At 45.4% G+C, this 23,353-nt stretch overlaps 1 protein-coding gene across 3 annotated transcripts in view; it reads left to right on the top strand.

The window, feature by feature from the left end:
- NCOA6 (nuclear receptor coactivator 6) overlaps window positions 1-19,622 on the top strand; it is a 39,564-nt gene extending 19,942 nt beyond the window's left edge. For 2 of the 3 annotated variants that reach the window (XM_041490429.1, XM_041490427.1), the window contains 6 exons: window positions 5,335-5,456; window positions 6,783-9,767; window positions 11,288-11,356; window positions 13,236-13,272; window positions 16,060-16,208; window positions 19,023-19,622. In XM_041490429.1, the coding sequence (XP_041346363.1) occupies window positions 5,335-5,456; window positions 6,783-9,767; window positions 11,288-11,356; window positions 13,236-13,272; window positions 16,060-16,208; window positions 19,023-19,069 (3,409 nt within the window). In that variant the 3' untranslated portion in view covers window positions 19,070-19,622. Of the gene's footprint in view, window positions 1-5,334; window positions 5,457-6,782; window positions 9,768-11,287; window positions 11,357-13,235; window positions 13,273-15,730; window positions 16,209-19,022 lie in introns of those variants that run through there. The other variant, XM_041490428.1, reaches the window with a different exon arrangement.
- The last annotated feature ends 3,731 nt before the right edge of the window (window positions 19,623-23,353 follow it).

Below are 23,353 nucleotides of genomic sequence, written 5' to 3'. Positions count from 1 at the left end.
GCAGCTAGAATTTAGAGGGAAGAATGTGGTACTTTCTGGGTATGAGATTAACAAATCCGAGCAGTGCTGGTCTTCCTGGCCTAGCAAATATTAGGAAGTAAAAAAAAAAAAATCCCTGCAGCTCTTGAGAGGGAGGAGGCCAATGGAAAAGATTGAAAGATCATGAATGAATGTGTCTTTTTAGTGAAAATACAAGATTGCAGAATCTCTTCCTTCTTTGGCCAGCGTGTTCTTTCTTGGCCAGCTGTCCTGTAAGCATTTGCCATTGACAGTTCACTGTCACCCAGCACAGAGTGGTAGCTGCTGCTGCTGTGGCATTATTCAGCTCAAATGGTGAAGGCAGATATGCTTTATTGAATTGTCCTGATGCTGCAGTGATGCTCATTATCCTGGTGAGCCCGTGGGACATTAACAGGAATGTTCCTGATTGTACTTGGGGGGATTGTTTTCAATCAGGGAAAAATGAAAAAAAAATTTGCACAGAAAGTTGTAACACAGAAATATTCAAATATCAAAATTAAATTCTTAGAACCAAACAAAAAGGTGGCAATAGCACATGAAGATCCTGGTGTGGCTCTGATTCCACCAGTCTAGCCCCTTTGAATAATCATGTTTTTAAGCTGAAGTTTATGCTGCCTTTCCTAGGGACACATGTTCAGTTCAGTGCAAAGAGAAGCTCTCATCAAGTACTAAGCAACTGGTCAATATTTTAACTTTTCCCTTGGTTATTCAGTGTGTAGCCCCAGCCTACATTTTCTGCAGTGTCAATGTTCCTTTGTGAAGGTGGAATTAATAATCTCATGGACATTTTAATTGTGGACTGAAAAATTCACATCATATACAGCAAGTGATCTTCTGTGACAATCATTAATTGGCTTAACTAATACAAAAATAAAATTAAGAAATTCTGTAAGGTAAAGCAAACCATGCTAATTTAATAGGCCTGGGAACAAAGCTTTTCAAGCCTCTGATGTATAGCTGTATACAGTCATGGTATGGCTTGTCAGGTCCTCACTGCTGCTGGGTGATCTCAGGTTACAGCTGGACGAGGACACAATCTGTGGCCAGATGTGGAAACCTGGGTAAAGTAATTTGGCCAGCACCAAGTGTGCTGCCAGTCTGCAGCTTTGGGGTGACTTAGAAACCTAACACAGACACCACCTTCTCCAGTTCCAAACAGATTCCAATAAAACAATGGTAACCACTGCTGTAGCAAGTGCCTTGCTGTGGAAGTGACAGAGCATTCAGAGGGAGCAGATGAGTTGGCACCACCTTCTGAAAAAAAAAAATCCATTAATAATTAAAGTAAACTCTTCTTATGATTTTGTTTTCATTGGTCTTTCTGATGAGCACCCAGTCTCAGTGTGGCCTGGGAATATCAATAAAAGTGTCTATAAAGCTCTTCCTCTGAGCTTGCAAAGCCTCACAAGACTATTTGCTTATTAAAAAGTTTTCACAATAGAAGAAGTTTCAATTACAACTTTTCTAATGAGCTATGACAGCTCAATTCCAGCTCCTAAATAAGGTTTTGAATCAGATTTTGGTGTAATTAACAAAGGAACCGGAATGTTCTGATATGGATGAGCATTTTGGTTCTACGTGGACTAAATCAATACTTGATCCTTACAGAAGCACTAAGAAGGGAGCTGTTCTTACAAAAGTTCCTGAGTTTATTCTCCAGCAAAAAGAGGGAGAGTGCAGTGAAAGCTGGCTGTAACACCTTCCTGCCTCCCTACTCTCAGCTTCCCTCACATCGTTGGGCAAGCTCAGCATTTTCTTGCCTTGGAATTGGCAGGAATGAAATCTGATTTGCATCACTTACTCTTGCATCAGAAGCAAATATCTCAGCTTCCTCTCTGTCATTTTTCCTCAGAAATTTTAGAATTCAGAGCAACAAACTCACTCACTCTCAGCTTCCCTCACATCGTTGGGCAAGCTCAGCATTTTCTTGCCTTGGAACTGGCAGGAATGAAACCTGATTTGGATCACTTTCTCTTGCATCAGAAGCAAATAGGATGCTTTTCATCTCAGCTTCCTCTGTCATTTTTCCTCAGAAATTTTAGAATTCAGAGCAACAAACCTTGTGTGGAAGTGCAGCTAATTTGATAATGACACTAAAAATAAATAATTTCTGAGAATAATAACACAGTAACAAAAGTACAATTAGCAATATGGATTGCAGTCATGTTGGAATGTAAATAGGATAAGTGAGCTATTGAAAGAGTTTATTCAGCTGAGTCTAAAATAGTTTCAAGGGTTTGCTTAATTGAGCAACTTTGCATTGGAATGAACCCAGGACATTTGGTTGTTTAAAAGTGTTTGCATGTGTGTACTGAACCTGGAGACTGGGTAATGGGATGTAAACTGAGGAACAAGATGCTAGATGCAATGGGATTGTGGATAAAACAGGTTGGTTAATTCTATTAAATCTATGAGCAAATGAGCAGTTGTTTCATGTTCCCCTGTGCACAGACCATGAGCATCCTGTGCACTGGTGGAACAAAAGTAATCCACTGTGGGAGGTCACTGCCAGTGCTGCCATTCAGGTTGCAGTGTCCAGTGCAGGTGGTGACAGCCCTGCAGACAAAGAGGCTTTTCCCAGGCAGACTCAGAGGGTTTCACTGCAGCTCTGGGGGTGCCAAGCCCCTGGCAGAGCTGGGAAATGCCCAGCAGCAGGGGAGGAGCCTCTCTACCCCCGAGCTGCTGCTCCTGGGCAGGGCTGGGTCTGCCACACCTGTCATTTTGTCTTTGCTCTCCTTATGACCCAGCTGCCACCCGTGGTTTGGTTGGTTTGGGTTTTCCTGGAGTTCTCTCTCTGCTCTGATGAGGGATTTGTATCTGAAGTTTGTACTTCAGAGCGCAGCTAGCAGAGCAGAGGGACTGCTAATGACAATCAAGACTGTACCAGGTGTGCAGTTACTCATTTATTTTTTCACATCTAGAGCAAAAGAAAAGAAGCATAAATATGGAGTATTTCGTCCCTCACACAAGCATCTTGCTATTCATATCCTGGGTTTTTTTCCTGAGTGGTTGTTGCTAAACATTCCCAGTGAATTTCAGCCTCATTTGAGATTCAGTTGATGTTTAAATTTTCCAGCAGTGCCAGAAGCAGACTTTCTTACCATAGATGCTCTTTGCTGGCAAACCAAGCTCAGGTCTGTTCTGCCAGATTTGCACAGATCCATCTGGCAGGAGGTGTTTGCTAAGGATCCACTGTGCACTAGTTTTGTTTTCTGGGTTAAACCTTTCTGTGCAGTAATGCTGTCTTATCAGCTTTGAGCTGAACTTTAATTGTAGTGTTTTTAATTTCCCACCGTTGTAAATAAATAGCAAAATTGATGAATTTGAGATTGCATTGACAATTTTAGGTATTATTTCAATTCATGTGGCTGGCACCTGCACTAAAGGCTGCAGTTCTTCTGGGTGATTTTGCTGCCAGAATTTTTGTTCACTTGTGGCTGTTAATATAATGCTCTGGGCATATCTCTCCATTTTGCCAGTTTTCGTCAAATTTATTGGTGGAAACATGTAAGCCTACACCCCCTGTATCACAAAAATTGGTGCTGTGCTGGATAAGACAGCATTGCACTCCAGGTGCTTTCCTTGGCAGTCCTTGCCTTCAGCAGCAGTGGCTGAAACAGTTCTGTTTGCCCTGTTTTCACTTTTCTTCTCTCTTGGTGTATGTTATCTCCAGTTTTGACCTACAAAAATTCAGGGATTTCCAGTCACGTTTTTGAACGTTGATTAGGTAGCTGATAGAACATTAGGACAGGCCAGGGTGTCTCCATGGGTGTCTACAGCTTAGTGTCAGCTGCACAAGATGCCAGAAACTGTTATTCTCAAGTAAATTGGAGTAGGATATATCTCCCCACCATTATGTATTTCAAAATCATATTTTGCTGAAAGTGTTCTGTCCGTGACATTTCTGCATGATTCTGCCTCTATTGGCAGTGTACTTTTTTGGATGTCTTTAATTTTAGCTTAGAGCTTTTCCTACACAGAACTTCCTGTAACCTTCATATATTCATGAAGGTGATAAGCAGTTCAGTTCTTCTGCTCTCATCCCTCTTTATTTTACATCCTCTGGCCGTATATATTGTTCACTATAGAAACCTGGGGTTTTTCTAAGTCTGCAAAAGCTGTCCTGATTTAGTCCAAGTATTGGGCATTGAGTCTGAACAATTTAAAATTGTCCTAGAGAGTCTCCTGGAGCATCAGATTCCTCAGGAGGACTTGTGGCGTGCTGATGGATGAGAAACTGAATGTGACCCAGCAATGTGCACTCGCAGCCCAGAACTCCTCTGAGTCCTGGGCTGATCCCCAGTGTGAGCAGCAGGGCTATTCAGAGGGGTATTCTGCCCCTCTGCCCCACCTGCAGAACTGCCTCCTGCCCTGGGGCACAAGGAGGACACTCCTTTGGAGTCCAGAGGAGATCACAGAGGTGCTCTGAGGGCTGAGCCCCTCTGCTCTGGAGCCAGGCTGGCAGAGTTGGGGGTGCTCACCTGGACAAGGCTCCAGAGAGAGCTCAGAGCCCCTTCCACTACCTAAAGGGGTTCCAAGAAAGCTGGAGAGGGACTGGGGACAAGGGATTAGGGGACAGAACACAGGGAATGGCTCCCACTGTGAGAGGGCAGGGATGGATGGGATATTGGGAGGGAATTCTTCCCTGTGAGGGTGGGGAGGTCCTGACACAGGTTGCCCAGAGCAGCTGTGGCCGCTCCATCCCTGGCAGTATCCAAGGCCAGGTTAGACACTGGGGCTTGAAGCACCGTGGGACAGTGGAAGAGGGTGGAATGAGATGGGCTTTAAGGTCCCTTCCAACCCAGACCAGCATGTGATCGCTTACGAAGCCCCAGTACCACACAGGTCTGGGCTCTGGAGGGTGACTGCAGTGCCTGACATGTCAGTGCACTCGTGCTGTGATGTTATCAAAGGTCTTGGATACCCTCAGTGAGTCACTTCTGGGTGTAGCACTGGAAGAAAAGATGCTACCATTAAAATAAATTAAAAATGCATCTACCCGTGGCACTTGCTTATCCATACAGATGTAACATTGGCATTCTCTTAGTTCTAAAGCTCAGATTCCCAGCAGAAATAAATGTTTAAGGTCAACAGAGCACCAGGCAACTTGTTTCCTTTTCAGTAGTACCTAAGCAGTGACTATACAGACACTATGGTGTGTGTGTTCCAGGCTGGCAAGTTACATCAGAGGCATTTCAGTGGGTTATTCCAGGTCTGTGGAGAGTGCTGGGAATTAATTACTTGAGTACTTAGTTATAGAAGCAGAAATCAAACACTGAGGCTGGCTCTTAATTGCGATTATTTTTCTTTCAGTTCTTCAGAATCACGTCCAGCTGGCCTGGAGGAGAGTGATCAGTCATCGATGTCTGGAGACCAAGGAATGAGTTTAGAGAAGTCAGGCCCTAAACTCTCCGATTTTGCAAGTAGGCCACCAGGTTAGTAGGATTTTTCTGTGATTATCTGAATATAATAACTATAGGAAAGTTTTAATGATCTTTGCAACAGTTCTATTTTACTTATGCTATCACACATTCAAGTTCAAACTTTTTTCCTCCTAGTAAGTAATTGGTACCATTGTTTAAGTGTTTTATTTGGGTTAGCTCAAAATGAAGAGGTGGCCCCATTCTCATTTATCATCCTGCAGGTATCATACTGAGTACTACAGCGTTATTCAGCAGTAACATAACTGATAAAAAAATGTTGTATTTCTAGATGTAGCACAGACTGATGTCTTAAAAATTTAGCACTGACCAATAACTGATTTTTGAGAAGAAAGAGTGGTTATAGTTGGAATGATCCTTTGTATGTAAAGAGGATTAAATCTAAAGTCTGCAGTAGGATTTATATTATAAACCACCCAGGGAATTCTTAGCACGTTTTTGGCCAGTTCTACTTTATACTCAAGAAAGTGTCAGGTCTGTGGCAGGTGTGCTGCTCCATGACGCTTGGGTGTAGGAATGTGTTCCCTGTTGACCGAGTGACAAAATTATCTTTTGTCTCCTTAAAAAGAAAAAAAGCCCAGAGATTTCTCTTCTCAGTTAGGCAAAAAGACACCTCATAGGACCTTGGGGATTTCACCTCAAACTTAAGGATAATTGGACAGAAGCCAAAAAGTCCTGCCTAAGCAATTCACTAGAAAAAGAAGAGAACAAAGGAACTAACCGCTTTTGTGAGGTGTTTTAGCAGGAACAAGAACCTCTTGCCCTGGCTAGGTTTTTCTTTGTAAAGAGCTTTGTTATTTTGCCTTTTATTAAAACTTTTCTGTTTCCAGCGCTGCCACAGAAACGATCCTGCTGATTTTATGCCATCTGAGGTGGCTGAGCTATCTCGGGTGTGATATAAATCTCCAAGAGCTTATAAGATCTGGCTCGAGGAGACCCATATATCACTTGGGGGCTGTCAAAATCTGAAGTTAGTTTTAAGGAGTAATAATTAGTGAAGGCCCAACTCTGCATTTGCCAGTGAAAGAAAGCCCATGGGCAGTTACAGAGACTTGTCAGGTGGTGTGAACTTGGGTTAGTAGCTGATACAACACACTAAAAGATCTCCAGTTAAATCTCATGCAAGTCATACATTAAGTAAAACTATTTTTGTGAATTAAAAATCTTTGGCTTTGTTTGTAAAGCCTGTTTTTTTAATGTGGCTCTCATCCAAGATAAGCAGGCTCCAGGCTGTACATTCTATCCAATCCTGTTTGTTACAGAAATTCTGCTTCCTCTGATCTTTGGTTGGTTTTAACCATGTGTCATCTGTTGCCTTAGGTTATCCATCTCAGCCAGTGGAGCAAAGGCCACTTCAGCAGATGCCGCCTCAGCTCATGCCACACGCGCAGCAGCCCCAGCCCCAGCAGCAGCAGCAGCCCCAGGCAGCCCCGCAGCAAGGCCAGGCACCCCCCCAGACACCACAGCAGCAGCAGATGATGATGATGCTGATGATGCAGCAGGATCCCAAATCAGTCAGGCTGCCTGTGCCCCAGGGGGTTCACACCCCCAGGGGGCCCCTGAACCCCGATGCCCAGCGGATGCCAATGCAGCAGAGCGGGAACATGCCAGTGATGGTGAACCTCCAGGGGCCTGGGCCCGTGCCTCCCTCTCCTGACAAACAGAGGATGGCCCTACCAGGCAACCCTCCTCTGGGAAATAATGCAAGAAAGATGGTTTATCCAGATAATGTACAGAATCCTTCCAGCTCGCCCCTCACAGAGGTGTCATCAGTAGCCTCTCTTCCAGAAGGAGGTGGAGCTGAGGGCCCTCCAACATCAGGAGCTCAGAATAATGTGACATCTCATTTAGTAGTTTCACAGAACCAGTTAATGATGACAGGACCCAAGCCTGGACCATCCCCACTTTCAGCTGCCCAAGGTGCAAGTCCCCAGCAGCAGTCTAGTTCTCTGTCCAGTGCTCTTACACACCATTTTCCAAATGTTGCTGCCCCATCACAAACATCAAGGCCTAAAACCCCAAACAGAGCTAGCCCAAGGCCATATTACCCTCAGACTCCTAATAACCGTCCACCCAGCACAGAACCCTCAGAAATTAGCCTGTCTCCAGAGAGGCTTAATGCCTCTATTGCTGGGCTGTTCCCTCCTCAGATCAATATTCCTTTACCTCCCAGGCCTAATCTCAATAGAGGATTTGATCAGCAGGGTCTGAATCCCACTACTTTAAAGGCCATTGGACAAGCCCCATCAAATCTCACAATTAACAATCAGTCCAGTTTTACTGCCTCACAGTCACACAAGTTGGAAGGTGTGGTCATTAATTCAGGCAAACAAACCAATGCTGGAGGAACAAAGAGAGCAAGCCCAAGCAATAGTCGAAGGTCCAGTCCTGGATCCAGTAGGAAAACTACACCAAGCCCTGGCAGACAGAATTCAAAAGCAGCTAAATTATCATTGACAGCTCAGCAGAATCCATCTCTCTTGCAGAACATGGAATTACAGAGAAATACGGTGGCTAGTCCCTCTTCTTTGCCGACACCTGTGACCACAAGTTTTCAAAATAACTCCATGCTAAGTAACCAGAATCCCGCAGTTTCTGTACCTGCTGTGACTGGCATTCCTGAAGACAATAAGGAGAGCCTTAGTGTGCCTCAGGATACTGAGAGTCAAAGTGCACAAGGTGCCCTAGGTAGCAAGGACCAGCCCAGTACGGAAGTGAAAGGTGTCCCTACTCCAGAAATGAAAGTGCTGGTCCCTGAGGAACAGGCAAAAAAAGATGGGCAAGCCCTAGACAGCAGTAAGCTCCCAGCCATGGAGGAAAGTAAAGCCATGGTATCTCCAGCCATGAGGGAGGCACCAACTTCTCTAAGTCAACTTCTTGACAATTCTGGAGCTCCTAATGTGACCATTAAGCCCCCTGGGCTGACTGGTCTTGAAATGGCACCAATAGTCCCCAGTGGTGAGGAGCTAAAGAAGATAGCTGTCATTCCTCAACTGCAGGATTCATCCTTGAGCAAGGAGCCCTCTAATTCACTTAGCCTGACTCAAAATAACGAGCCCTGTCCAAATCCAGGGCACCAGGAACTGGGAGAAGTAAATGCAAGTGTGGCACAGGGTGTTCCTCCGGTAATGCAGAGGCCTGTTAGCTCTTCTATTTCAGGTCCTTTACCTCCCAACCAGATAACAGTTTTTGTGACTTCCAACCCTATTACATCTGCTGCTAATACATCAGCTCCGTTGCCATCCCACCTGCAATCTGCATTAGTGTCCACTGTTGTCACCATGCCCAACGTGGGGAGCAAAGTGATGGTTTCCGAGGGACAGTCAGGGGCTCAGTCCAACACCCGGCCGCAGTTCATCACACCTGTGTTTATAAACTCATCCTCAATCATCCAAGTGATGAAGGGCTCTCAGTCCAGCACAATTCCAGCAGCCCCCATGACTTCTAGCTCGAGTCTGATGCCTCAGTCGGTCGCGGTTGTTGGTCCTTTGCATATCCCACAGAATATCAAGTTTTCCTCCGGGCCCACTCCTCCCAGCACCTCATCCACCAGTCCTGTGTCCAGTATTCCCACCAGCAGGTCACTCGTTCTGAATCCCTTGGCATCTCCTGTCCAGCTACCTTCCACTCCAGCTCCTTCCAGCGTTCCTTCACAGCTTCCAGCTCAGCAAGCCAAGGACTTCAGCCCAGAGGAGACTTCCCAGGGGGCAGGGTCAGGTGAGCAGTGCCCTGTGCCAGCAGCCCAGTCGGGACCTGTCGTTTCCTCTCTGCTTACAAGCAGCCCGGGCTCTGGGAATAGGCGCAGTCCTGTTTCATCCAGCAAGGGAAAGGGAAAGGTAGACAAGATTGGCCAGCTCCTGCTAACTAAAGCGTGCAAGAAGGTCACGGGCTCCCTGGAGAAAGGAGAAGAGCAGTACGCTTTGGATGGAGAAACAGAAGGTCAGGGACTAGAAACGTCGGTCCCAAATAGTCTGGGAACAGAGCAGCCCCCAGCAGAACTCGATAACAAAAGCGGGACCCCTCCGGCACCCAGTGTAACGAAGCAGAGCACTTCTGGGCCCGGCAGCTCGAGCCTCAGCCCCGCGGCGGGCGCTCCCTCCTGCGCGTCCCCGGGCGCGCCCCCGAGCGCTCCCGGCCCCGGCGCGTTCCCGGCCGCAGCCCCTCCGGCCGGAGCCCCCCCGGCAGCCCCGGAGCCCGCGGGCCCCAGCGCCAACGGCGGCAACCCCGGGGGGGGCCCGGAGCCGAGCGGCAGCGCCGCGACCGAGGAGGAGCCCGCAGCACCCCCGGAGCTGCTGCAGAGCGCAGGTGAGTGCGGGGCTGGCGGGGAAGGGAGGGAGCGAGGGGGCTTCGGGGAATCCGGGGGCTGCTCTCCCGGCCCCGCAGCCAAGGCTCACAGCTGCTCTTTGTTTCTAACAGCTGAGTGATACACAGGCTTGTATTCGCCAAGGTTCGAGTTCCAGATGTTTTATTTCACTTTCCATTTACTGCTTCACTGGGGTACTTGTCATGAACGTATGATTCTGTATCTTCATGTAACTGTTGGAAGCAAGGAGGAAAAGTGGGTGTATCAGTAATGACAAATACTTAGGGTCCTTTTTATCCTGGTAGATACACTGGTATTCTGCTTTAGTCTTGTCACAGACTTTTGATTTTGTAAGTTATTTCAATTTATTGAATTAATTATGATGAACTAATCCTAATAATACTATTTTCCTCTCTGAATAACCTTCATCCTCTAGGGAAATTTCTGAATAACATCCAGAACAGAAGAAAAAACCAACCCACACCAAATCCCTGTTTGTCTAGGGAAAAACTTAAATGCTCATTTTGGAGAAATTAATGAAAAAGTTAACTGCATCCAGTTTGAAAACACAAAATAACTTTACATCTGAGCTTTGCTATTTTAATTTGTGCATTTGGCAGACTTTATACATTACATTGATGCTATTTCTTGATGGTATTTTTAATTTATTGAATCTGGTGTGGATATGAACCTATCACTCTTGAAGTGAGCTGAGTGAGTGTTGTGCTTTACAGCATGAATTGGACACGGAAGATAAAATTGTGGATGATAAAATCCACAGAAGTCAGGGGGACTGAAAACTTCAGCCTCAGTGTGATTTTCCCCTTGGCTGTTGGATGTCGTAGCTGCATGCCACTGGAAGATGGAAGCTTCCTTTGAGCTTCACAGAAGGAATTCTGGCTTTCTAGGAAGTGATAGTCTTTATTTAAGCAGGAATGTTACACTTTTTGTCTTCCTGTTCTCTGTAAGTTCACTATCACATTGAAGACCAGAAAGCATTAGCCCAACAAAATTTGGTTTTCTGCCTGTTTTTTTTACTTGGCAACCTAAGGAGGGTTAAGTCATCATCTTATTGCCGCAATTCTGGAGCATATCGTGCACTTTAATTTAAAGAGTGAGGGCACTGATTCATTGAAAAGATACTATTTTCTCCCAGAATCTCTGTTGAAATTAACATTAAAAAAAAAAAAAGGAGACTAAACTATTAAAATTTTAGGATTTCCTTTAATGTCACGGTCTGCTGAAACACTGTTACCTTTAAAAATGTTGTTTATGATACTTAATTTCATCATTCATTCTAGTTTGAGAAAACTTGCTTGGGATAGTTTTGCCAAAGTTTGTTTTAAAAAGGAGAGGTGTGTATGGTGGGAGGGAAGTGGAGGGTAGATTAAAAGTATTGCATCTGTAAATGGCAAAGTGCAGTCAGCTGGGAGAGAGAGCATTTTGTACCAGCCTGATCACACAACAGGAACTCCTTTACTCCCTTTGACAATAATGTTTTTTCCCTCCACTTTTATTCTAGCATCCTCTCAACATTTAACACAGAAAAAAAGTTCAGTTGCAACATCAGAAAGTACTGTTCAAAGAACAGGTAAATCTTCCTTTGGAAAAGCAGAATAGAGGTGAACTAAATCCTTTATGAAAATGTATTTGTTTGAATGCATATTCAGTGGTCACTAACACACCAGTTATTTTGGGGGTTGGGTAGGGTTTTTTATTATTATTTGTGCTTTTGGGATTGTTTTACTTTACTAGTTACATTGTGCTTTGGAAGTCTCCAAAGCCTTGTGGGAGATTCAGGATGGGGTCGAGTAAAAGATGAAAAAATCCCCAAGAAAGGTTTTAGATATTCAGTGTAAATTGGAGGGACTGGATTTGTAACAGTACATTGTGTTTGAATTTGGAAGTTCCGTGCCGAGCTGATAAGAAAGGTATTTCTTTCATTGTACCCTTCTGAATATAGAAATATGTTCATGCCATGCTGGGATTGTGTTTTAGAATGGTAATACTTTTTTTTTTTTGGTGTGTTCAACTTTTAATGCCCTCCCAGCAGTGTTTCAGGATGGTGCCCTGGCAGATGACTTTATGCTGTTGCCATTTATTATCATGGTGTTTCACCAGCAGTTCTGGGTTCTGTTAAAAAAGCAATTCCCAGGTTGAGCAGGGAAAACAGATAGATGTGGGCTTAGTTATGTGAAGTACCACTCTCCATCTATTTGCCATCTCTAATCTGATTGGAAATAAGAGTTTTCAGGAAGTAAAAATTGTACTAAATTGTTTTCTTTCAATTTCCACTAAGACAAAGGTGGTCATACACCCTTGTTTTTGCACACCTGACTTATTGCCCTGTGCTGCTGTGACTGTACTGGGGGTTCCTGCTGGGGGAAGCACTGATGCTATCCATTTTCTGCTGTTGGATAATCTCCCCGTTTAAATTTTGGGTGGGAAGAAAGGTAACTCCTTTCATTGCTCAGTCTCTTCTTCCTTTAGTCCCCAAGACATCTGTTTTTCTCAGACAGTGCTATATCCCTTTACACTGAAGAGAATGATGTTCCAACACTGCAAATTCATCCTAGAAGGACAGACGTTGCCCATTCTCTTACTTTTTTAAATGCCTCTATTCATTGTGCACACTCCAGCAAACTGGGGGCTAAATTGCTGTCAAAGGCAAAGCCCCAGTTTGTGTACCACTGGCCCTAAGCTGGTTGGACACTTGAGCTGGGCAATGAGACAAAGCACGGGGGTCCATCCATGGGGTTCCAATGTTAATCGCTAAATCTCTGGCAGGTCTTCATGAGAGGGCCTGTGTTTAGGTATAGGACTTCCCTCTCAACAAAGGATACAGTGGATACGGAGACAATTAAAAGACAGACAGTAAAAAGACTTGACATTTTATGTGCTGAAAAGGAGAACTGTTTACTGAGGTGAAGACTCCAAAGGAAACCTGACCTGTGTGTACAAAATCACTGAGAGAGAGAAAACAGGTCAGACTTCTCTTTGCATCATCTCCACTGAGATATTTTCCAATTCTGTACAAGTGCAATTGGGCTTCAGAAATTTGTCATTAGAAGATATTTCTGTGAGAGGCAGTTGGCTTAAGGCAAATTTTTACATGCAGAATAGAGCCAGATGGGTACTTTTAAGGTTTAAAAATTAATGAAACCTAGAAGGTCTAGTAGAAATAAGCTGTCTAAAATGGAAGTCTAAAAAGGGAGAAGAGTGTAGCCAGGGAGTTTCTCTATCGTTTTCTTCTGTAGGGCTTTAATTTTTCCCTGTCTTAGCTGACTGCAGTGTCCTGAAGGCTGTAATCAGACCAAGCACTTGGCCAGCATGGTATTTTGGCTTGCTTTGCTTTGAGAGAAGCTTATCCTTGAGATCTAATATATGATAGAAAAATGTGAGCTAGTCATGCCTTGTCAGCAGGTATGTATCTCTACAGCAGACATTAAAATTATCTTTTTCTTTTGTAGAACTTGAGACAAATGCTGCAGTAGTTGCTGGTCAAAGGTAAGGAGATAGTTTGTAGATTCAGAGTAGATATAGCTTTCGTGGGAGGAAGTCCCTTTCTCTTTGCTTAATTGCTCAACCTATGCTACTGCTTTTCATTTTCTTGGCCACGTCCTTTCTCTCCTGCTAAGACATCTGGCCAGCTGAATATTCCAAACCATTGCTGAAATGCAATGAGTATAAGGTAACCTTTTCCTTAGTCTGTGCTTTGGGCAACGTTTCCTCTCATCCTTTCAGGCCTGGATGTTTCATGTCCTGGAAGGGTCTTGATGGTTGCACAACAAATCAAAATTAACCCCCCCAAAGCCTGCAGCTTAGCTGTCATGTGAATTTTTGTTTTCTGAAAGGAAGTCTTTCAAATGTTTGTTCTTCTGCCTTGAGGATTGTTTTCAACAGTTTTCCTCTATTTGCTTGTTAACACTCTGCCAAAACTTGATAAGAAAGTCAGGTAGAAGCTTCATGTTGTCCTGGTTAAGACATTCAGTAATTAAAATATATTATTTCAAACGGTTGTGTTCTGTCAGAAGAAAATACAGTTTCCAAGATCTACTTGGAAGACTCTAAACACCCCAGGCTCCCACTCGCTTGACAGGAGAGCCCCTGGGGAGGTTTTTGGCTAATGGTGCTGGCACAGCTGGCTGGGTTTTGGACACTGCCCTCATGGGTGGAGTGACCCCCTAGGCTGGGCCAAGAGGAGCAGCCCCTTGTGGGGTTCCTCAGGAGATGAGGCAGTGCCTTCCTTTGTAAGGGAGGGAATGCAGTACATTTCCTCAGCTTAGGAATGGCTCTGAATGGAATATTTAACCCTATGTTTCTTTATTTGGACTGGCAAAGAAAAGCTGAAATTTCACAGTGAGTTTTCTTCAGGGTAGAATTTTTCTGAAAAGCTGAAGGTGGGACATTGGCAGCTGAGCAGATTCTCCACATGAAGTGTCCTTGTGTGACCATGTCCAAATTCACCCAGTACATCAGATTACCACAAGGGCATTTTCAGAGTTTTTTCTGATTGATGCTCTTCTGAGCAAGACTGGAAAAGAAAGAAAGTTTGCAGGCAAACTGGGTCTGGTGATGGCTGATACAGTGGGCAGCTTTGGGTATGTTGAACCATACCGGACAAACCTTGATAGAATCACAGATGGTCTAGGTGGGAAGGAACCTTAAAACTTACCTTCATGCCATGGGCAGGGTCACCTTCCAGTATCCCAGGTTGCTCCAAGCCCAGTCCAGTCTGGCCTTGGACACGTGCAGGGATGAGGCAGACACAGCTGCTCCGGGCAACTTGTGCCAATTTCTCCCTAACAGCTTATTCTCATTTAAAGCCATTAAAAACATTTAAAACCTTAGGGGAACCTTGCAACCCATAAACCACTAGAAATATTTTCACTTGGAGTAATTTGATTTCCTCCTATAAAAGGAGGGAAGTGATGTGCTGGTTCCTATGAGACAATCCCAGCTCTGGATTTAGTCACTAGAATCTGTAAAAATGACCTGTACTAAACTGAACTTTGGGTGCTGCTGCCTGCTTGCTTCTCTCTGGGAAGCACCCACCTGTTTGGGGGATCCAGTTTGTAGATGGCCCATAATACTCCCTTACAGGGAAATAGATTTCAGTATTTTGTATCTGAGATTATCTACAATATATAGTCTCCTCTGCTTGTGTCTTTCCTTGAGAATGTTTGTCTCTCCTTCCATTGAGAAACTTATTTCAGGTTTCTGTTACTTAACTCTAAAGTTTGTGTGGTTTTAGTCCTTCCCTCAAAGCAGGACTTGTCTGAAGGGTGACACTGCAGTGAGACCTCTGTCACACACAGGTCCCCCTGTGCTGTTTCTTCACTCCAGTTTCTGATTCAGGCACCCTTTCCTGAAATCCTGCAAATTGTCACCCAAAGGGCCTGAAATAAGCTTTCTTCTTTTCCATTATCAGCAGAATAATTTATTTTGTTAATTACTTAGCTCTGAATTCACACAAGGGAAGTTTAGTTTAAACTTCTGAAACTGCTTAGTCACCAGAAATTGTCTGGCAAGAACTCATTAAGGAGAAAACACCCAAAACTCAGGAAGAGTTTACAGGGCTAAGAGAGATAAAATAAAAGAAGAATTTAATTACAAAATGTAGCACTCCCTTTACTGTCTCAGTAGCACAAAACAGATTTCCACAGTACCTAAAATTATTATTTTGTAGCAGAAAAAGCTTTTTGTTACAAAAAAAAAAAAAAACCACCAAAAAAACCTAAACAGATTTTGACTTCAAGCTTTAAAACCTAAAGAAATTTTTAAAAAACATTTTTTTAATATGTGAAGAAATCACTTGAATCAATGGAGTAAGTCTTTTTAGCAAAACCCAAAAGTTGGCATACTCCCTGGAGAGTTCTTAATTCCTCCTGCTGTTCATCTGCAATTTCAACTCTGCACCCCCATACTGCAGCAGTCTCTAATGTAACCTGTTTGCTTTTCCTAGACTTCAGTAATGGTGGCACCTGTGGAAAACAGAGCAGACAATTTATAATGCATCTAATTTCTTGGTCTTCTTTTGTTGAAAATATTCTCTTTGAGGACTTCTCAGTTCTGTATCCTCTGATAATTTTTGATAGAAATGGACTGTACTCTGGCTTACTCAGGTCATTCTTCATCTGATAGAACTTCTGGTATCTCTAGCGTTTCATATCTTCAGTGCTAGTAGTCCGGAACTGGCACCTGTGTCGGGCCATCCTCCAGCTTGTCTGACTTGCGTAGAAAAACATAATTCTTCTCACACTTCATCAGAAATATTTTGTCCCACTTTATTAGTAACGAGACAAAAGAGAATTGTGAAAAGTCTAAAACTCCAAGTAGAAGAAATTCAAGAACAGAGGATTCTGCCGCTTCACAGGAAACTGTAGAGAATGGGCAGCGCAAGAGATCCTCGCGACCCGCGTCCGCGTCCGGCACTGCTAAAGGTAACATGCACAGCCACCCTTCCTGGGGAGAGGGCAGCTCCTAACCTGCTTCCCCAGCTGTTTGCCCTGGCAGTAGCTGTCTTGTAACGCTGGTTTGCAGTTCACACACCTTGGGTGCTTTATCTCTAGTTTCAAGGATTTAGCCACAGGTTGGTGTTGAAGCATTTCCCGACGTCTGCACTGGCAGTAAATGCTGTATGAATTCCTCTTTGGTACATCTGTGGAACTTGTTTTCTGCAGCACTCACCACCATAGTGGTCAGCACCTTGCCTAGTTGAATTCTCTTTGCAGAAATGTGTTGCTGTTGGAAGGACCGTACTGAGATCAAAAAGTGACATTTTCCTTTTCCTGAAGCCTGAAAGTCTTCCCAAGTGCACGGTCAGTTCTTGCCAAGTCAGATGCCATGGTTCAGGCACGCTCCAGAGGCTGCTGAGGTGGCAGCCAGGAGCACCAGGGAGTGCTGTGTGCTAGCACAGAGCCTCAGCTCTGCTTCACAACAACATCTGAACTCCTGAAGTTATTAACCCATGGCATTAGCAGGTGCTGACGTACCTTACTCCTCCCCAGGTTACAGTCTTTAACAATTATGCAGCATTTGTGTGATATGCACGGCCTAGTGCCAGGCTGAAGCTAATTCTGTCAGCTTCTTGTGTTTAAGGGTCAGAAAAATGCTGATGGACCAAAGTTACACAAGAGAGTAGAGAGAGACCGTCAAGAGGCAACATTCAACCACTATTTTAAAGATAATATACAGAACAAAGAGGTACTAATATAAAATGATTATAAAAGGAAGTCAAGTTGAATTCAGCCACCATTTCTGTACTGGAGGTTCTGAGGCGTGATGCTAAGAATATTGTGTTGTCAGAGTTTCAGAGAAGCATTCCAGCTTTACATCATTGTGCAATGACTCCCAAAGATTACACAGGGGACCTATATGTTCTGCACTTTTGTGACTGCTGAATTTAATTATAGTTGCTTCTTGTGGCAGGACTGTGCAGGAGAATCTGAGTCTGTATTGTAAAAATAAATACTCTTTCATGATTGTGAAAAAAAGTTTGAAAAATGTGAAGCCAGTGTAAAATCCCTGCCTGCATTTGAGGGGATCTGGAGCGTGTGACCTGCCCCACATGCTGTACTGGGTAAACCTAAAGATGACAACCAGTGACACTTCAAATTTTGAAAATGTGGGAACGGGAAAGTGCTTCAAATTTGAATTATACCAAAAATCTCACAGGGGTTTTTGCTGACTGTGTAATTCATTTACCTCTGTAAATAGAACCTTTGGTTTTAAGTCATGCATGTGAAGCTGTCGCAGTGTCCAGGGGCTGTGCTGGACACTTGGGTGCAGTCTGCAGGGGACACCTGGCTGTGCTGCCTTACCTGTGAGCACACAGCTGCTCCTGAGCTGTGGAGAATGAGCCAAACCAGGTGCTCTGGACACGCTGCACCTTAGTGGGGTGGCTGCAGGCGTGTCACCTGGTTTGTCACCTGTGTCTGCTCTGTTGTGCATTTTTGTTAGGGAATCAGAGCTTTATTCTGGTTTGGTTGCTCTGTCCTCGTGTTATCTGTGTCCTGAGAAACCCCCTAATCCATGGTAAAAAGAATATGAGGCTGAGAGGAGTTATCTCTTGAGATAGAGGCTGTTTAAAGTCATCATTAGGAAAAAGAAATCAGCAGGGAGAGAGAAGCAGGGAGAGACCAGCTGGAGCAGGAACTTGGTTGCTAAGCCTGGGGAAGGAGGAGGCAGAAGGGTCACTGTGAGAGAAGAGGAGAGCACACAGAGAGGGTCAGCCCTGTCCACCTGTGTCCAGCACACTCCAGGTGCAGGGTTTGGGAGGTGCTGGTGATGCTCCCAGGGGACTGAGACAAGGGCTGAGTGCTGCTGGCCCACTCCTCCTCTCAAACACGGAGCCTTGAGCAGCTCAAGGTGGCAACAGCTGCTGCTGAAGCTACTTCAAAGTCAGTCCTGCTGCTTGGAGGGCTCCAGGCTGGAGTCCAGCCTGTGGAGATGTTTCACTTCTGAAAATTGGTACTGTACTGGTGTTTTCCCTTTTTGGAGTACTTTTCCAGCAAGGGCTGCTTTTAGCACTTACTGTACCTTTGAGTTTGTTAAATTTTGAAATGTTGATTGTTTTTTCTAATTCCACATTGTAACAGCTGTGGAGTTGTACTGCTGCTATTCTAATTTTAGATGGGCTTGGAAATTTTTTTCCTTTTTGACTCTTAAAATACACACAGCTACAATAGTTTTTGGAAAACATTATGAAGAGCCAAAGAGACATTGCCAACATTTAAAATCACATTTTTAAAAAGATCTAAAGATGCAAATGCCTTTGGTCCTTACTCTTTTTTTGTTTTGAAATGGAAACTTAGTGCCTTGGTAAGTGCACTGGACATGTCATCTGCTGTCACCACGGCCCTGCAGGTATTAACATTTGTGTCTTTGCATCAGCTGGTTCCTGTGACTCAGTGTACCCTGCAGAGACTTGTTTTCTAAAGACTTTCTGAGAGCTCAGACAGCTGGGGTGTTGACTGGCGTGGCAGAGTGGTTGTGTAGCACCATCTCCTCCTGGGACACGCAGGGGACGGTTACAAACCGTGGCTCTCCTTTCCGAGCCCGTGCGCTCTGCGCGTCTGTCCTGCCGCTCAGCGGTCTGTCCTGCCGCTCAGCGGTCTGTCCTGCCGTGGGGAAATCCTGCTCGCCGGGACACACGCTCGGGTGCGAGTTTGGAAAAATGACAGGGCAATCTGTGCCCCTCTGGGGAATGGCTTACCGACTGCGTATCCATGCTTTTTTTCTTCTCTTGATTTCAGAAACGAGTGCCAGTGCAATGCAGTCAAAAAGAAGAAAATCCAAGTAAATTACTGCATGGAAACATGAGACTTGTAAATGAGTGTGAATTTACCAATAGCAATTTTGAGCTGTGATTTTTCTTTTTTAAATAAAATTCTGTACAGTAAGTAATTTTAATATTATACTGTTCCAAATAAATGATTTTTTTTTTCTAAAAAACAGATAAATAGATATAAAAACTGGGTTCTTCTAAAACCCCCTGGATTTGCAAAGTGAAGTCAGGGTTAGCACATTAGGGTAATGTGTTTGTATGAAATGGAAGGGGAGGGGAAGACAATTGTAAATTTATTTGTTTCCACTTTTCATAAACAATTTAGAATACAGGGTTGTCGTTTTTAGGTATTAAAATAATGTAATGTGCTGTTGTTTAAGTACTGTATGTGAATAGCAGTCAAGGGGTTTATAAACAAATCCCATGTTGTTTGGAAATGTAAATAATTTTATTATATAGTTGACCTGATGTATTTGTTGTAGAAATGGACCAGTGAAACAAAAAATAAATTTAAGGGTTTGTATAATGTGGAATCCCTCATGCTCCAAATAAATGTTATTGTCCTATAAATTGCGTTGAATTATTATTAGCAACAGCAGCATCATTCCAAACAGGAGGATTGGAGGGATTATTTAGAGCTCCGAGCCTGCAAGCTCCTTATATGTAGCTTCAGCGAGGAATTTGTTTAACCACAAACAAATGAACCGGTGCAGCTGCGCCTGCGGAGCGAGGCCCGCGGGAAGGGCGCCCTGCTGTCCCCGGGCTCGCAGGGAGCAGAGCGGCCCCGGCAGCCTGGCTGCCCTCAGAGGGCTGCTCGCAGGGCAGGCAAAGGCCCAGCTGCACGGGACAAAGGCAGCAGCCCGGCGTCCCTCGGGCTGGAGAGCTCTGCTGCCATCAGCACTCGGGATGTGCTGCCATGGAAGGCAGGTCAGGCTCACTGCTCCTGGCAGCTGCTGGGAGAGCCCGGAGCCCGAGCTCCGTGCACACACACTGCCACCTCTTCTCTTTCTTGCTGAAATTTAAAAATATGTATCTCAAAATGCTGATTAAATATAAATTGTTATTAAATAGAAGTTGTCAGCTTTTATAATCACAGTTATTTGTGCACAAGGTGGCAGGCACTGAGGCCAATGTCATAGGATCATTGGGGTTCGAAAAGCCCTTTAAAACCATCAAGTTCGTCCCTTCCCCTAGCACAGCCAAGACCACCACTAACCCATGTCCCCAAGTGCAGCATCCACACGTTTTTAAAATCCCTCTAGGGATGGGGACTCCACCATTGTCCTGGGCAGCCATGCCAGGACTTGACAGCGCTTTTCCATGAAGAAATTTTCCCCCATATCCAACCTGAACCTCCCTTGGTGCAACTTGAGGCCATTTCCTGTCATCCTTGTTCCCTGGGAGCACAGCCCAACCCCATCCATCTCCACCCTCCTGTCAGGAAGTTGTGGAGAGTGAATGTTTCCCTCAGTCTTCTTTTCTCCAGGCTGAGCCCTCCCAGCTCTCTCAGCTGCTCCTGGTGCTCCAGCCCCTTCCCCAGCCCGGTTCCCTTCTCTGGATGCGCTCCAGCCCCTCGATGCCTTTCTTGCCATGAGGGGCCCAAAACTGTCCCCAGGGTTGGAGGTGCCTCACCAGTGCCCAGCACAGGGGACAGTCGCTGCCCTGGTCCTGCTGCCACACCATGGCTGGTACAGGCCAGGTGTCACTGGCCTCTTGCCCACCTGGGCACACCAGGCTCTTGTTCAGCTGCTGTCACCAACGCTCCCAGGCCTTTCCCACCAGGCAGCTTCCAGGCACTCCTCAGTGTCTCCATCCTCCCTCCAGAGTGTGGCTGCTCCTGTCCCTGCACAGGCACAGCTGATGTGGGTACAGGAGCCCCCCGTCTTTGCTGGGCCCCCACTCTCCATTGGGGCTCACCCTGCTCCGTGCTTGGCCTCGCTGCTCCTGTTGCTGCTCAGGTTGGGTGGGAAGCTTTGGAAAATGAGGACAAAGGCCACAAAACTGGAAAGTCTTCAGAGAAAAGGGTCCACATCCCAATAAACCAGGGGAAGAGAGGGGATGTGCTTCAGATTGTGGGAAATACCACCCTGTGGGGAGTAGACAGGCTTGAGGTCAGGATCACCATTTACAGGGACGTTGACCTTGGGAAAGAAGAACTGCAAGATCTGACCACTGGCAAGGAGCCTTGGAAGGAGCAAAGGGCCCCTGTACTGGTCCCCTGAGCAGTGCTGGACTTTGGAGCAGCTCACAGTCCTGGAGGAGAGCTGAGCCAGATTGTGGGCAGGGAAGTGATCCCCTGGCATTTGGGGATCTGGAATGATATCACCTGGTTCCCACCTCACACCCAACCACAAGATGATAATGTAGAGGAGACACAAGACAGGGCCACCAGGATGGCCTGGGGCTGGAACAGCTGACCAAAAGGAGGCATTGAGGGAGATGGGCTCCATTGGCTCTGCAGAAGCCAGGATTTTATAGAGATGTAGGCTGGGAGACAGGGATGGACACCACCAGGACAAATGGAAAGAGAGGAGCTTCTGACTGAGCAGCAGAAACTATTCCCCCTGGGATGCAGTGGCAGGATCTCTCTCTCTGGAGAATTTCAAGCATTGGCTGAACAAAGCCCTGTGGTCTGAATTCAGTATTTACTCCGCTGTGAGAAGGATGTTGGACTGCACCTCCTGAGCTCCATCCCTCCCAATAACCCTAGGCTTTGTCTCCAGCTGCCAAATTTAGTTTTCCCATAAGAAGGTTTATCAAAGCTATGAAGGCTCACTCCCAGCTATTTTTTTCATTCCCAGTTTCTAATCTAACATTTCTCTGAAGTGCTTTTCCCAGCAGCTGAGGGGTCATGGGTGTCTCCTCAGCTTGCCTCTGCAGGAGGAGCTGGCGCAGCCACTGGGCTGGGCAAGCCCCATCCCACCCCTGCCCAAAGCTGCTCATGGCCATGTCTCCCCTCTCCTTGGAGTATCTCCAAGGATGAAGACTCCTCAGCCTCTCAACCTGCTCCTGTGGCCAACCACCCTTGCAGTGAAAAAGCCTTTTCTTATGTGTAAGTGATATTTCTTTTTACTTCAATTTGTGCCTCTCACCCTGTCCCTGCACTGAGAATGTTCCAGTTCTGTTTTCTGCACTTCCTCCATCAGTAATCTGCACACAGGGCTCAGGGGATCTCCCTGAGCCTCCTCCAGGCTGGGCAGTCCCAGCTCTCAGCCTCTCCTCATCTCCAAGCCCTTAATTACCTTGGAGGCATCTCTGCCTCTCCTGGGTGCTGAGAACATCTCACACTCTGCTTGGAGAAACAGCTGATGCTGCAGAGATTGGCTGATCTGGGATTTTCTCAGGGCAATTGACATCTGCTTTAGCTCTGTCATTATCTGCTGCTATAAGTTGTAAGGTTTGGTAATGGGGAGGGGGAAAAAATCCCCTCCAACCCCTCAGCCTGTGCCACCCTCTCTCCTGTGTGTCCTTGTCTTCAACGGAGATGTTTTTCTGTTATTTGTCTCTCAAACCATTGACTTTTAAAAGCATTTTTAAAAAACCAAAGCATTTTGCAGGTTTTAGAGGAATACACACAAAATAGATTTTAAATATATATAATTTTTTTATTATTTCTTGTGATTTTTCTTTATATTAGATTTTTTTTTTTTTCATTCAAGAGACAGCATTACAACCTAACAACCAAAACCAGGTTACACACACACAGGCACACTACACAACGTGTCCCAGGCAGTCGACACACAGCAAATGTTTACACAATGTCCTAACAGGAGGAGACACCCCTTCCCTACGAACCCTGCTTACACCAACTGAACACGTAACACACAAGAAGGACGGATTTCGTTAGCTTCGAGTTCCAGACGAGGTCTCAGCCCCCACAGCACGGGTGATGCAGACATCGCGGGGCTGGTTCCTCCCTCTTCTCGCGGATCCCCAGCGGCGGCCGCGCCGTAAGGCAGAGCCGGGGCGGGAGCTGCCCTGCCCGGGCTGCCCCGGGCACCGGCGGGAGGGCACAGGAACACAGTCCTGGCCATTTCAGAGAAGGCTTAAGGCAACCTTTTCCAACCGTGGAACAGCCATCTGTCCTGGCATCCTGCTCCTGCATCCGTCCTGCTGCTCCTGCTCCTGCTCGCTCTCCAGACATGGCCTGGTGAACAACTGGGGTTTAGAGCTTTTCAAAGCTGCCTAAGAGATTTAGTAGATCCAAAATGCTAAACGCTTTTTAGCAAAAAAAAAAAAAAAAAAAAAAAAAAAAAAAAAAAAAAAAAAAAAAAAAAAAAAAGCCTTTTTGGGGGTTTT

This window comes from Pyrgilauda ruficollis, unplaced genomic scaffold (assembly GCF_017590135.1).
Source record: "Pyrgilauda ruficollis isolate IOZ18807 unplaced genomic scaffold, ASM1759013v1 scaffold123, whole genome shotgun sequence".
Classification (NCBI taxonomy): Eukaryota; Metazoa; Chordata; class Aves; order Passeriformes; family Passeridae; genus Pyrgilauda; species Pyrgilauda ruficollis.
The sequence above is the reverse complement of the archived record's forward strand: the minus strand, read 5'-3'. Positions and strand labels throughout refer to the sequence as shown.